The sequence below is a fragment of the Schistocerca serialis genome, chromosome 1, assembly GCF_023864345.2.
Source record: "Schistocerca serialis cubense isolate TAMUIC-IGC-003099 chromosome 1, iqSchSeri2.2, whole genome shotgun sequence".
NCBI lineage: Eukaryota > Metazoa > Arthropoda > Insecta > Orthoptera > Acrididae > Schistocerca > Schistocerca serialis.
Genome location: NC_064638.1, coordinates 375,597,712 through 375,610,749, shown reverse-complemented (window position 1 = coordinate 375,610,749; position 13,038 = coordinate 375,597,712). Strand labels below are relative to the sequence as shown.

Genomic DNA, 13,038 nt, shown 5'->3' with positions numbered 1-13,038 from the left:
CAAAACTCCCTCCCACCACCACACCGAATCCAGAACGTAAAAAGATGCTAAACACTGTTACGAACCTTTCCTCTAGAAGCCTTAGCACCACAGAAATATCAGTGCTTTCCAAAGGCCTCACCTTTTGCCCCACTCCCAAATTCAATCATGCCAGATTCATTAAAGACCTTCTCTCCTTCTCCCAGTCCCTACAGTGGAAACACCTTTTTGCCACCAACCCTATCAAGTAGACCCACCCAAAGACCAATGTTGAATCCTGCCTAACCTAGTTCACTCCTCCATCCAACTGTGATCCACCCCCACTACCCTCAAATTAACCCCTGTTAACTTCCCAGAATTTCTTAATCTCGAACTTTGCCTCACCATCATTCCCCAAGCCCCTCAACATGCAAACTAACCTTACATCTGCTGTCCACTGTCTAAAAACTAATGCCGACCTTATAATCCTACCTGTAGACAAAGGCTCCACCACTGTTGTTTTGAACTGCAAGAATTACCTGGCAGAAGGACTCCGCCAGCTGTCATACATCCACCTACGAACCTTGCTACAGTGATCCCATTGCAGAAATGCAGCAGTATCTCCAGTCACTCCTCAAATCCTTAGGCCCATCCCAGAACCCCTCCCTGGAGCCCATCTCTCTGCTCACCCCTACCACTCCCTGCACTCCTACCTCTACATGCTTTCTAAAGTCCATAAACACAGCCACCCATAACGCCCTCTCTACTCTCATTGACCAACACCTTCAACCAGAACCTACCCTCCTTTATAAAAGATGCCAACCATTTCCTCCATTGACTCTTCACAGTTCCTGTCCCTTTACTACACAGTGCCCTGCTCATCTCTATTGATGCGACCTCCTTTTACGCTAACATACCTAATGCCTATGGCCTTATCACTATTGAACACTACCTTTCCCAATGCCTAACAGTTTACAAACCAACAACCTCCTTCCTAGTCACCATGACCAACTATATCGTCACCTACAACTACTTCCCCTTTGAAGGTGCCACATACAAACATATCTGAGATTCGGCAATGGGCACCCGCATGGCACAATCCTATGCCAACCTATGCATGGACCATCTAGAGGAATCCTTCCTATACACCAATAATCCTGAACACCTGACCTGGTACAGATTCATTGACAACACCTTTGTGATCTGGATCAAGAGTGAGAACACACTTCTCACATTCCTCCAGAACCTCGGCTCCTCCCCATTTGTTTCACCTGGTCCTACTCAACCCAACAAGCCACCTTCCTAGATGTTGACCTCCACCTCAAAGATGGTTATATCAGTACCTCTGTCCATATCAAACCTACTAACCTCCAACAATACCCCCACTTTGACAGCTGCCACCCGTTCTATACCAAGACGTCCCTTCCATACAGCTTAGCCACCCATGGTCATTGCATCTGCAATGACGAGTGGTCTCACTAGAAATATACCAAGAGTCTCACAGAAGCCTTCACAGACTGTAATTATCCTTCCAACCTAATACAAAAACAAATCTCCCGTGCCTTATCTTTCCAGTCTCCCACCATCTTCCCAAGTCCCACTGTCCAGCCACAGAGGAGCAATCCCCTCGTAACTCAGTACCACCCAGGACTGGAGGAACTGCATTACATTTTCCGTCAGGGTTTCGACTATGCCCTGAAATGAGAAATATCATGCCCATTATCTTTCCCATACACCCACAGTGGCATTCTGCCATCCACCGAACCTACACAATATACTCATCCACCCCTACACAACCCCTGCTCCCACCCTCTTTCCTCATGGCTGAAATCAATAAGTTTCTTTTGGTGGAAAACCAGAGCATCACAGGTATCCATATGTGCTTGCAGAATTTCTACAGTGACATGGCTGTGAACTAAAGCTCAGAGAGTTGTTGGGCGAGGCATCTGTCATCATATCAACAAGGTTATGCAAAACTGTCCAATATCCCAATATTCCAGAAAGAAACTTAAGTATGAATGTTATACTCAGTTTTCTAGTATTATTTATCATTGTTATTGTTGTAAATAGATCAACGATTGTATTACAATCTGTGTAGTAGCATAAATCCGTGAGTTATTATTATTTCAAAGAGTAAATAATGTAGCCGGCTGGACAAGTGGCTGCAGCTTTGCTTTTGCTGTAGAGTGTAGTTGATCATTGACTAATATCTCTGGGTGCAGTATCTACTCTATCAGATCCCTGTGCTTCTCATTTCTTAGTGAGGTGTATGAAATTAACTGTGCATAATTCTTTCGTAATTACTATTTTGTAATTAACTTTGAAGATCCACAACTATTTCTCCTCTCACCTATTTCAGGCGTGAATGAACGACTCACAGATGCTGAAATCGAAAGAGAACTGCTAAGAGTAATAGAGGGCAGTGACGTTAGGGACTTCTCAGATGAGGAAGACCTTGATATTACTACAAATACATACTTGTATGTTCCTGAAGCCAAAAGTGAGAGTTCATCAGACATGGTAAACCTTCCATTATTAATTTCATTTACAACAATAGTTTCCTTATGAGATACCTACTCAAAAAGTACTGAAGTTGGAAAACATAGTGCATTTCAATTATTTGTCTGAAAAACGTTTTTTTTTTTACTTATAATTTCTTCTTTCAGAATGAAACTGAAAATAATAACCTAAGCCCAAGCACTTCAACTATGAGAAAAGGGGCTGCTGGAAAATCAAAAGTAGAACCTAGACAAATGTTTTGGATAAAGAAGGATCTACTATTGATCACACAGCTGATGTCACCGAGGAGTGGTCAGTGCATGACAGGGTACTATGGACACCACTAAGATATTTTGAGCAGTATTTTGGAAATGACATGTAACGTCTCATTGCTGAGCAGACAGACATAAAGGTGCCTCAGGATAACCAGGTTCCGTTAAATGCAACAGCTACAGAAATTAAGAAACTCGTGGGTGCACACATAATAACAGGTTGTATGAAACTACCAAGACTGAGAATGTATTATCGCAGTAGAATGAGGGACCCTGCAGTAACTACAGTTCCAAGGAATCGTATGTTCAAATTGGGGATATACTTGCCTTTGTGAATAATCTGAGTGTTCCAGATGAACTCAAGAGAATTAACAAACTATGGAATGTGCAACCAGTCCTTGACAGTATTAGGAGAAAATGTCTCTCACTGCGAATTTCTAGCCACCTTTCGATAGATGAACAAATGATTCCTTTCATGGCAAACATCTCTTAGACAGTATGTCAAGAACAAGCTGAATTCAGTCGGTCTGAAGAATTTTGTGCTGACAACTTCTGATGGGCTAGTACTTGACTTTTTCATTTACCAAGGAGCAAGCACTTGGCTTTCTGGACAACCAAAGCCAGATCTCGGTTTGGGAGGTTCTGTGGTGAAGAAGCTGGTGGAGAGTAGGTTTTCCAGTGAGCATGTTGTGTATTATGACCGATGTTTCCCATCAATTACACTATTACAATACCTGATGGAAAGAAAAATATATGCAGTAGGAACGATTTTAGTCAGCCATATTCCATCTGCTCTCAAACCGAAACTCACTGCAGACGAGGAATTGATGAAGAGAGGGAGAGGTTCCTTCGACAAGTTCGTCAGAGAAGATGGAAAAATTTCTATTTTGAAATGGATCGATAATCGTTCTGTAACAATAGCATCTACATTCTCTGGTGCTTCTCCTTCTAATGTAGTGAAAATATGGGACAGAAAAGCAAAAGAGTGACTATAACAAATCAATGGAAGGTGTGGATCTTTGTGACAGAATGACTTCCTACTACCGAATCTCCATATGCATGAAGAAGTGGCCTGTAAGAGTCTTCTTCCATTTCATTGACATGGTAATTGTGAACTTGTGCATTCATCACAAAAAGGATCAGCAGGCACTAGGTGTAGGAAAGATATCAGTCATGGATTTACTAGATTTCAAGATTCACAATGGTGAATCACTGAGTTCGGCTGCAACTGTTGCAAGACAGGACATTGACTCTTCAGAATATGAATCTGAATTTCATGAAATGGCTCCTACAAAATGTGCAAAAATAGTTCAAATTCCAAACAGAGATGTTAGGAGAAGTGAGAGCAAACATTTACCTCTTCCCAATTACAGACAAAAATAAATGGATGAGATGCTGTAGCAAGGGCTGCAAAGCTGAAACCAAGTTCATATACTCAAAATGCCAAGTGTATTTGTGTATAACTAGTGACAGAAAATATTTCTTTGACTTCCAGAATTTAAATCGAGAATAATGTACTACCACAATTTCAGAATATCTATGACAAAACTGTTTTTCTTTTGTCATAATTTTGTAACACTCTGTAAGTAATGTTTCTTAATGATAAATAAATAATATAAAACTTATACTTGTCTTCTTCCTTGGATGACCATGTATCATCAATAGTTACTTTGAGTCCCAGTGTTCAGCCGGCTGGACATAGGAAAATCTCTTCCCGGATGAACAGTAACAAAAAATTAGCATTACAATGCTCATTCGTGATACTTGTATGCATGGCTCTTGTAATAAAATACTTGAAAAAATAGAAAAAATTTTCTTGGGACTGAAGAGGGTATAGACCACCTGGATCAGGATCTTGTAGTTGTAGAGCATTCAGACAGAACTTACAGAATATCATTAGTAATTTTTCTGATCATGCCGTTGTAATAGGGGGTGACTTCGGCTTGCCAGTTATAGATTGGGAGTGTTATGCCATCAAAACTGGTGCCAGAGACAGGGATTCGTGTGGCATTGTTCTGGATGTCTCGTCCGAAAATTACCTTGAGCAGATAGAGAACCAACTCGTGAAGCTAACATCTTAGATCTCCTGGCAACAAACACATGAACTTACCGAATCAGTTAACACAGAGGAAGGTATCAGTGATTATAAGGCTGTGACAGCATCTATGACGACAGGTCCTACAAGGAATATTAGGAAAGGCAGGAAGATATACTTCCTCAGCAAGGGTGACAGGATACAAATTTCAGAATATCTCAGCAGTCACCATCAAGTATTTCGTGACGAGGACGAAGATGTAGAGAACAAATGGAAAAAAAATCAATATGCCCTAGACAAGTATGTTCCGAGTAAGGTTTTGAGGGATGCGAAAGATCCACCATGGTGTTAGAAAAGCGCTACGTAAACAAAGAGCACTTCATCTCAGATTCAAGAGAAGTAGAAGCCTAGCTGACAAACAAAAGCTGAACGAAGCGAAAATGGGCGTAAGGAGAGCAATCATAGAAGTTTTCAATTATTTTGAAAGTAAGACGTTGTAAAGCGGCCTGAGTAAAATCCCTAAGAGATTTTGGTCGTACGTAAAATCAGTAAGTGGGTCAAAATCATCTGTTCATCTCTCAGCGACCACACCGTCACCGAAACTGAAGGTAACAGAGAGAAGGCCGAAATACTGAAATCGTCTTCCAAAGTTATTTCAACGCGGAAGAACGTAACACTGGCCCTCCTTTCAATCGTCGTACGAGCGTCGAAATGGCAGATATTGAGATGACCGATCGCGGAACTGAAAAGCAGCCACAATTATTTAATAGTGGAAAGGCATCAGGACCAGACAAGATACCTATAAGCTTCTGTAAGGATTATGCAGAAGAACGTGCTCCCCTTTTAGCAGTAATTTATCGTAGATCACTTGAGCAACGAAAGGTACCTAACGACTGGAAAAAAGCGCAGGTCATTCCCGTTTTTAAGAAAGGCCGTGAGTCAGATCCACACATTTAATGACGTCAATCTGTTGTAGAATTATGGAATATGTTTTATGCTCAAGAACTATGGCGTTTTTGGATAATGAACATCTCCTCTATAAAAGTCGACATGGGTTTCGCAAACACAGATCCTGCGAAATTCAGCTTTCTCTTCCTCCACGAGAACCACAGCGCCGTGGACAACGGCCCTCAGGTTGATGCTGTGTTCCTTCATTTCTGTAAGACATTTGACACCGTCCTGCATTTAATGAAGAAAAATAATACGAAGTTACCTAGTATCGGAGGAGACTTGCGACTGGATTCAAGACTTTCTTGCCGACAGAACTCAACACGTAGCTCTTAACGGAACAAAATCGACAGATGTAAAGGTAATATCCGGAGTGCCACAGGGAAGTGTGATAGGACCGTTACTGTTAACTATACATATTAGAAAGCGTTGGATGCTCTTTAATGCTATTCGCAGATGATGCAGTTGTCTATACCAAAGTAACAACGCCAGAAGATAGTAAGAATTTGCAGAACGACCTGCAGAGAATTGATGAATGGTGCAGGCTCTGGCAGTTGACCCTGAACGTAAATAAATATAATATATTGTGCATAAATAGGAAAAGAAATCCACTTCTGTACTGCTACACCATTGATGACAAACAGCTGGAGACAGCGTCTGCTGTAAAATATCTAGGTGTAACTATCAAGGCGACCTTAGTGGAATGACTACATAAAACAGATAGTGGGGAAGCAGACATCAGACTCAGATTCATCAGAAGAATCTTAAGGAAATGTAACTTATTCACGAAAGAAGTGGCTTATAAAGCGTTTGTTCGCCTGATTCTTGAGTATTGTTCGTCTATCTGGGATCCCTATAAAGTAGGACTGATAGAGGAAGTAGAGAAGATCCAAAGAATAGTGGCGCGTTCCGTCACAGGTGATAGTTTAGCTGTCGAGAGAGCATTACAGAGATACTAAACAAACTCTACTGGCAGACGTTGCAAAAGAGGCTTTGTGCATTATGGAGAGATTTACTACCGAAATTCTGGACAGCCCTTTTCAGGAGGAGTCGAACAACTTATTACTCCCCGCCCCACATACATCTTGCGTATTGACCACGAGGAGAAAATTCGAGAAATTAGAGCCAATACAGAGGCTTACTGACAATCATTTTTCCCACGTACTATTCGCGAGTGGAACAGGGTTGGAGAGATCAGATAGTGGTACCGAAAGTACCCCCCGCCACACACCACTAGGTGGCTTGCGGAGTCTGATGTAGATGTAGATGGATGATGGGAAGGTTATTTATGTAGCAAGACGTTGGCTCTGACGTCAAGCAGTATAGTGGTTCCATGCAGACGTACATGTCCTCCCAGTTCGGTGGCGTAAGACCATCGCATTGAATGGAGATACTGTTGAAAATAGAATTTTGTAGCCAAAAGAATGAGAAATAGTATCGTGTATTGGAATCCTGGATAAAACCGACATTCTTACCGAGAAAAAGGTGTTGGATTACTTACTGAATGCACCTTTTAGTACGACTTCTCTACATCTACATTTATACTCCACAAGCCACACAACGGTGTGTGGCGGAGGGCACTTTTACGTGCCACTGTCATTACCTCCCTTTCCTGTTCCAGTCGCGTATGGTTCGCGGGAAGAACGACTGCCGGAAAGCCTCCGTGCGCGCTCGAATCTCTCTAATTTTACATTCGTGATCTCCTTGGGAGGTATAAGTAGAAGGAAGCAATATATTCGATACCTCATCCAGAAACGCACCCTCTTGAAACCTGGACAGCAAGCTACACCGCGCTGCAGAGCGCCTCTCTTGCAGAGTCGGCCACTTGAGTTTGCTAAACATCTCCGTACCGCTATCACGCTTACCAAATAACCCTGTGACGAAACGCGCCGCTCTTCTTTGGATCTTCCCTATCTTCTCTGTCAACCCGACCTGGTACGGATCCCACACTGATGAGCAATACTCAAGTATAGGTCGAACGAGTGTTTTGTAAGCCACCTCCTTTGTTGATGGACTACATTTTCTAAGGACTCTCGCAATGAATCTCAACCTGGCATCCGCCTTACCAACAATTAATTTTATATGATCATTCCACTTCAAATCGTTTCATACGCATACTCCCAGATATTTTACAGAAGTAACTGCTACCAGTGTTTGTTCCGCTATCATATAATCATACAACAAAGGATCCTTCTTTCTATGTATTTGCAATACATTACATTTGTCTATGTTAAGGGTCAGTTGCCACTCCCTGCACCAAGTGCCTATCTGCTGCAGATCTTCCTGCAATTTTGCTGCAATTTTCTAATGCAGCAACTTCTCTGTAAACTACAGCATCATCCGCGAAAAGCCGCATGGAACTTCCGACACTATCTACTGGGTCATTTATATATATTGTGAAAAGCAATGGTCCCATAACACTCCCCTGTGGCACGTCAGAGGTTACTTTGACGTCTGTAGACGTCTCTCCATTGAGAACAACATGCTGTGTTCTGTTTGCTAAAAACTCTTCAATCCAGCCACACCGCTAGTCTGATATTCCGTAGGCTTTTACTTTGTTTATCGGGCGACGGTGCGGAACTGTATCGAACGCCTTCCGGAAGTCAAGGACAATGGCATCTACCTGGGAGCCTGAATCTAATATTTTCTGGGTCTCATGAACAAATAAAGCGAGTTGGGTCTCACACGATCGCTGTTTCCGGAATCCATGTTCATTCCTACAGAGTAGATTCTGGGTTTCTAGAAATGACATGATATGCAAGCAAAAAACATTTTCTAAAATTCTACAACAGATCGGTGTCAGAGATATAGGCCTATAGTTTTGCGCATCTGCTCGACGACCCTTCTTGAAAACTGGAACTACCTGTGCTCTTTTCCAATCATTTGGAACCTTCCGTTCCTCTAGAGACTTGCGGTACACAGCTGTTAGAAGGGGGACAAGTTCTTTCGCGTACTCTGTGTAGAATCGAATTGGTATCCCGTCAGGTCCAGTTGACTTTGTTGAGTGATTTCAGTTACTTTTCTATTCCTTGCACACTTATTTCGATGTCAGACATTTTTTCGTTCGTGCGAGGATTTAGAGAAGGAACTGCAGTGCAGTCTTCCTCTGTGAAACAGCTTTGGAAAAAGGTGTACAGTATTTCAGTATACTACCCAACGATATCTAGCAGCGCCACTGAATGGTAGGGCCCAGCTACCATCCTGCCAATTTGGAATGGAACAAAACAGTAACAATACATTGCAGTAAATAACAATTTTCTATATTTCGTGTAAGGTATGTACAAATTTTACAACTGCTTATGTTAAAGAGGCAGAATTGGTCAATACGAGCGGTAGTCATAAAATTTTGACTATCACGTCGAAAAAGTAAAGTTACATAATAATTTTTTTGTTTGTTTGTGGGTACATGTCCGCAATCCTGCTATGCACTGAAACACAGTACTGTAGAACACTGCTAAAGGAGCCAAAACAATATGGCGCATCCCATCTCCACTTTATACAGTACTTCGACGACGGGATTTCAACGTGTACGAGGCCAGCAAACATGCGCCTGCAAACATACAAAAAATTATTACATAACTTTATTTTGTCGAGGTGACGACGACAATTGAGGACTGTCCCTAGTATAATTAGCTAGATGCTCAGCAATCTCATCAGATTTACAAGTATCATATTGTCAGACATATTTGATATGTGTTTTCCTGCAGGGCAGACATGTGACTAGAAGTACATCGTGCCTGTTTCCACGTTTTTAAATCTTCCTTGTTTACTGGTCTTTAAGCCATTTCTCGCAACCCAGAAAGGAAATCTTTAGATCCTTGCATAAATCTTCCTCGGAGTGCATCATATACGTCCACGTTCTTAGATATGCGCACATGGATTGCTTTGAAGTATCTCTACGTGTTTGACACGAATACTTTAACTATTTTAGTCAAGTAGTTGGAGCGTATTGTTATATAAAAGACGGAATGAAGTGAAGGAATGAAGAAAGGAAGATAGAGTAAATATCTTGTGAACAACAAGATCGTTACAGAAAGGAAACAACTCACTTTTGACCGGTATTTATTTTTGCAAGTTGTTTACTGGTCTTTAAGCCATTCCTCGCAACCTAGAAAGGAAATCTTTAGATGCTTGCATAAATCTTCCTTCAAATTTCTTCTTTGCATGTCCTGCACCACTTGATTTGTCCTTTCTGCACAGAATCTTCCTGTTTCTCTCGTGTATGGAGATTGCTAACAGTACATTTTTTTGGCCATTGCTCATTCCCTGCCTCATCACGTGCCCATACCATTTTCAACGCCGTTTTTCCACCTCTTCGATGATGAATGTACAGTCGTGCTCAAAAGTATCCGAACGACCTGAATTGCATTTCGCCTGGTTCGCATGCAACCGGCATAACGCTGCTGTCTAGCAGGTCCTCTAATCGCTCCTTGGTACAGTCGTTTGACTATTGAAAATGGTTCCAACAAGTCACCACTAGAAAACACTGCCCTGTATCGCAATAACTCAAGATGTAAAGTAATACCACAATACTACAAATATCAGGGAACACCTTATCACAGATAAGACTGTCCATAAGGCTAGTAATCTCACATTTATTACAATAAATGACATACCTGAAACTTTACCACTCTCATTATTACGTCAGATAGGTAATGCACGTAGTAAGTTCGTCGTAGTCATGATTTACTCTTGGAAGTAACATACCGTACTTATTATTTAACACAAAATGACATTAAAAATTTAAGTTATTCACGAGCAGCTAGTTGAGAATATGTATGAACTTCAAATGACACGACGAACCGTCTCGTTCTGCATATGGATTCAAACCCAGGTCATGCAGACTAAGCAAAGATTTCGTGACTGACGGAAACTAACAGTCATTCCTGATTAGGCATACAGAGAGTGATATACCTCGATTTTAGACAGTATCAGTTAACAAATATCAACTTTAAATTCCATAACGCAGTCATTTTTAACGGACGCGAATTCCTACTGTCCCTGTTAACGAACTACGAGAGATGTTAAATATTGCTTCTTCACAAGTAACTTACTTGAAATGCCGTGAGGTAAAGCTTTGTGTTGGAGAGGGATTCGAACCCAGAATCTAATCGGATTGATATCGAAGCACAATCAACTGTGACATATCGGATTTTCTCGGCAGTAGCTAGATGTTTTAGCCGAAATGACGAGACGAAACATTAATTTTTTCCTTCCCAGGACTCCAACCCGGCACCTATCGCTGTTATATTCTAGAGAAAACGAACGTTAAATATGGGTTGGTTGCAACAGCAGCGACATGTGAGCATGTTTGAACTAGAAATAATATGTCGAAGAGTTCAGTGCTGACTGGGAATAGAGCACCACACATATCGTTGTTGACTAACACAAAGAGACGTCAGCTACCGAATTTTTCTCCACCAGCAGCTCGGAATAACATCTCTGAACTTACAGTGATCTCGCAAATAGGTCTGTGTCTCACTGGGAGTCAAAAACGTCAGATATCGTTAGTGTTGACAACGAATGAAAATACATTAAACATCAAAATTATTATCCACCAGCAGATAGGTGTTCTCATGCTAGAGCTTGATAATACATAATGAAATCTTTAGTGCCGGACCAGGATTCGAACCCATTCACGCGCAACATGTGGAGATGTTGAGGAATCTGCAGTTTTGAACAAACAACAAATTGCAGCCGAGCTGTATTGTCACGAATGGATCAAATTCCGCGTTAAGGGCGGTCTGAGTTGCATTCCCAGTTCAGAACCAATTTTATCGACATACAGAAGCTCAAATAAAAGATGGAATAAGTGTCCTGTGACCCTACATAACGTTTGTTTCGTCACTAGAAATAAATAACTAGTATAAGAACGGTTACTGGTGATAGAGTTTCTACATGTAGCCACCCCAGACTTCATTGTGGTTCAAACTAATGTCTACTTGGTAGAGAAGGAATATCATTTTTAATGTGAATTTCACACCACAGTGCCATTACATCTTCTTCATTTGGTGTAACCAGAAGAGAAAGGCATCTGTCTCTTCCGATATAAAATCACTGACAGGAGTTGGAATCGAACCCAGACTGTAGGTAAATGAACCTACCATCAGTCCAACAGACCACCAAATCCTCCTCTCTGTGACTCATTTTTCTATCGTAACGTCGTTGCACCACACTGGATGAGAATTCTTACACACAGGCTCCCTGTAGTAATTTGCAGCATGTTCAGTAAATTCATTTACTTGGTTGACCGAATCACGATGAACTAGCTACCTCGGCTACCCAGTGCATACATTCGACTCTATTTTGTAATCACCAAAATAAAATCACGTAACTGCCACCTACACAGAACAGTCAACAGGGTAGGATGCAGAAATTTATATAGGAAGTGTTCCTTTCCACTTGAGCTACTCTATTGCGCTTTCTGTTTGTTGAAAACGTCGTGCAGTGCAAAAGACATGCTGTAACACTTTGTCTCTCAGAAGTCTAGACCCGGCCACATGCATTATCTCACAGCAATGGAACTTTGAACATAATTCCCTTCACTTCTCAACCCAAAATAGTCACATGTCAAAAAAGAACTAACTTCTGCGACATTTTGTTCTTTTCAGGTTTAATAGACAGCCAGGCAGCAGATGTATCTCGAAACTTTTATACTATGTATGGGGAGAGCGCATCGTGCCAAAATACGTCAGAAAAGTATTTTCTACATTAGCTGTCGTGTGGTAGTGGCATTTTATTCTTCTTCAAACCTTGTTTGGCATCTTTAACTCAGAACAAGTTTTCTACATGATGTAATCAATAAACCGCATGTGCATTGTCAGACTGTTATCTATAACGTCAGAGAATTCGCATATATCCTTGATGATTAATATCTCTCTCATGTTTACTATTGTTTTAACAACACTAAATGAAAACTTCCGAAAATTGTGCACTGTATTATAAGAAATGAAATAAAACTACCCACGATAACCTTGCGACGAAAGTCTGTATAATAAAACTGAGTATCTGTACACAAGCGTGCCTCTATAGACACGAATTAGTAAAATACTACTCATTTAGATTGGGTCTGTGTTTAATTGGTATGCTGTGACATACTCAAGGGTATACAAATGTGGCATTTCATAGATAAAGTTACATATTCCTAGAACCCAATATTTGCTTGCCAGCAGCGGAAAGAGGCGTTACCTGTTGTGCAGCATTGTAAGTTTTTCACCATTGCACTATGAGCCGAAAGTATTTTCTTGCGATTTCCTTATCGATGTTTGACCTGACTGCTTGAAGCTCTTCCACAGAAGGGATAAAAACATAACAGTTAGTGAGACG

The 13,038-nt window shown here is 41.2% G+C and overlaps 1 protein-coding gene across 1 annotated transcript; it reads left to right on the top strand.

The window, feature by feature from the left end:
* The first annotated feature begins 2,191 nt into the window (after positions 1–2,191).
* On the top strand, positions 2,192–4,261 carry LOC126457539 (uncharacterized). The gene is made up of 2 exons (XM_050093910.1): positions 2,192–2,478; positions 2,625–4,261. The coding sequence occupies exon 2, from the start codon at positions 3,732–3,734 to the stop codon at positions 4,110–4,112; it is 381 nt and encodes a 126-aa protein (XP_049949867.1). The 5' UTR covers positions 2,192–2,478; positions 2,625–3,731; the 3' UTR covers positions 4,113–4,261.
* Positions 4,262–13,038: the final 8,777 nt, after the last annotated feature.

Coding starts and splice junctions, on each gene's coding strand:
- LOC126457539 (XM_050093910.1), top strand. CDS start 3,732: ATGGAAGGTGTGGATCTTTGTGACAGAATGACTTCCTACTACCGAATC.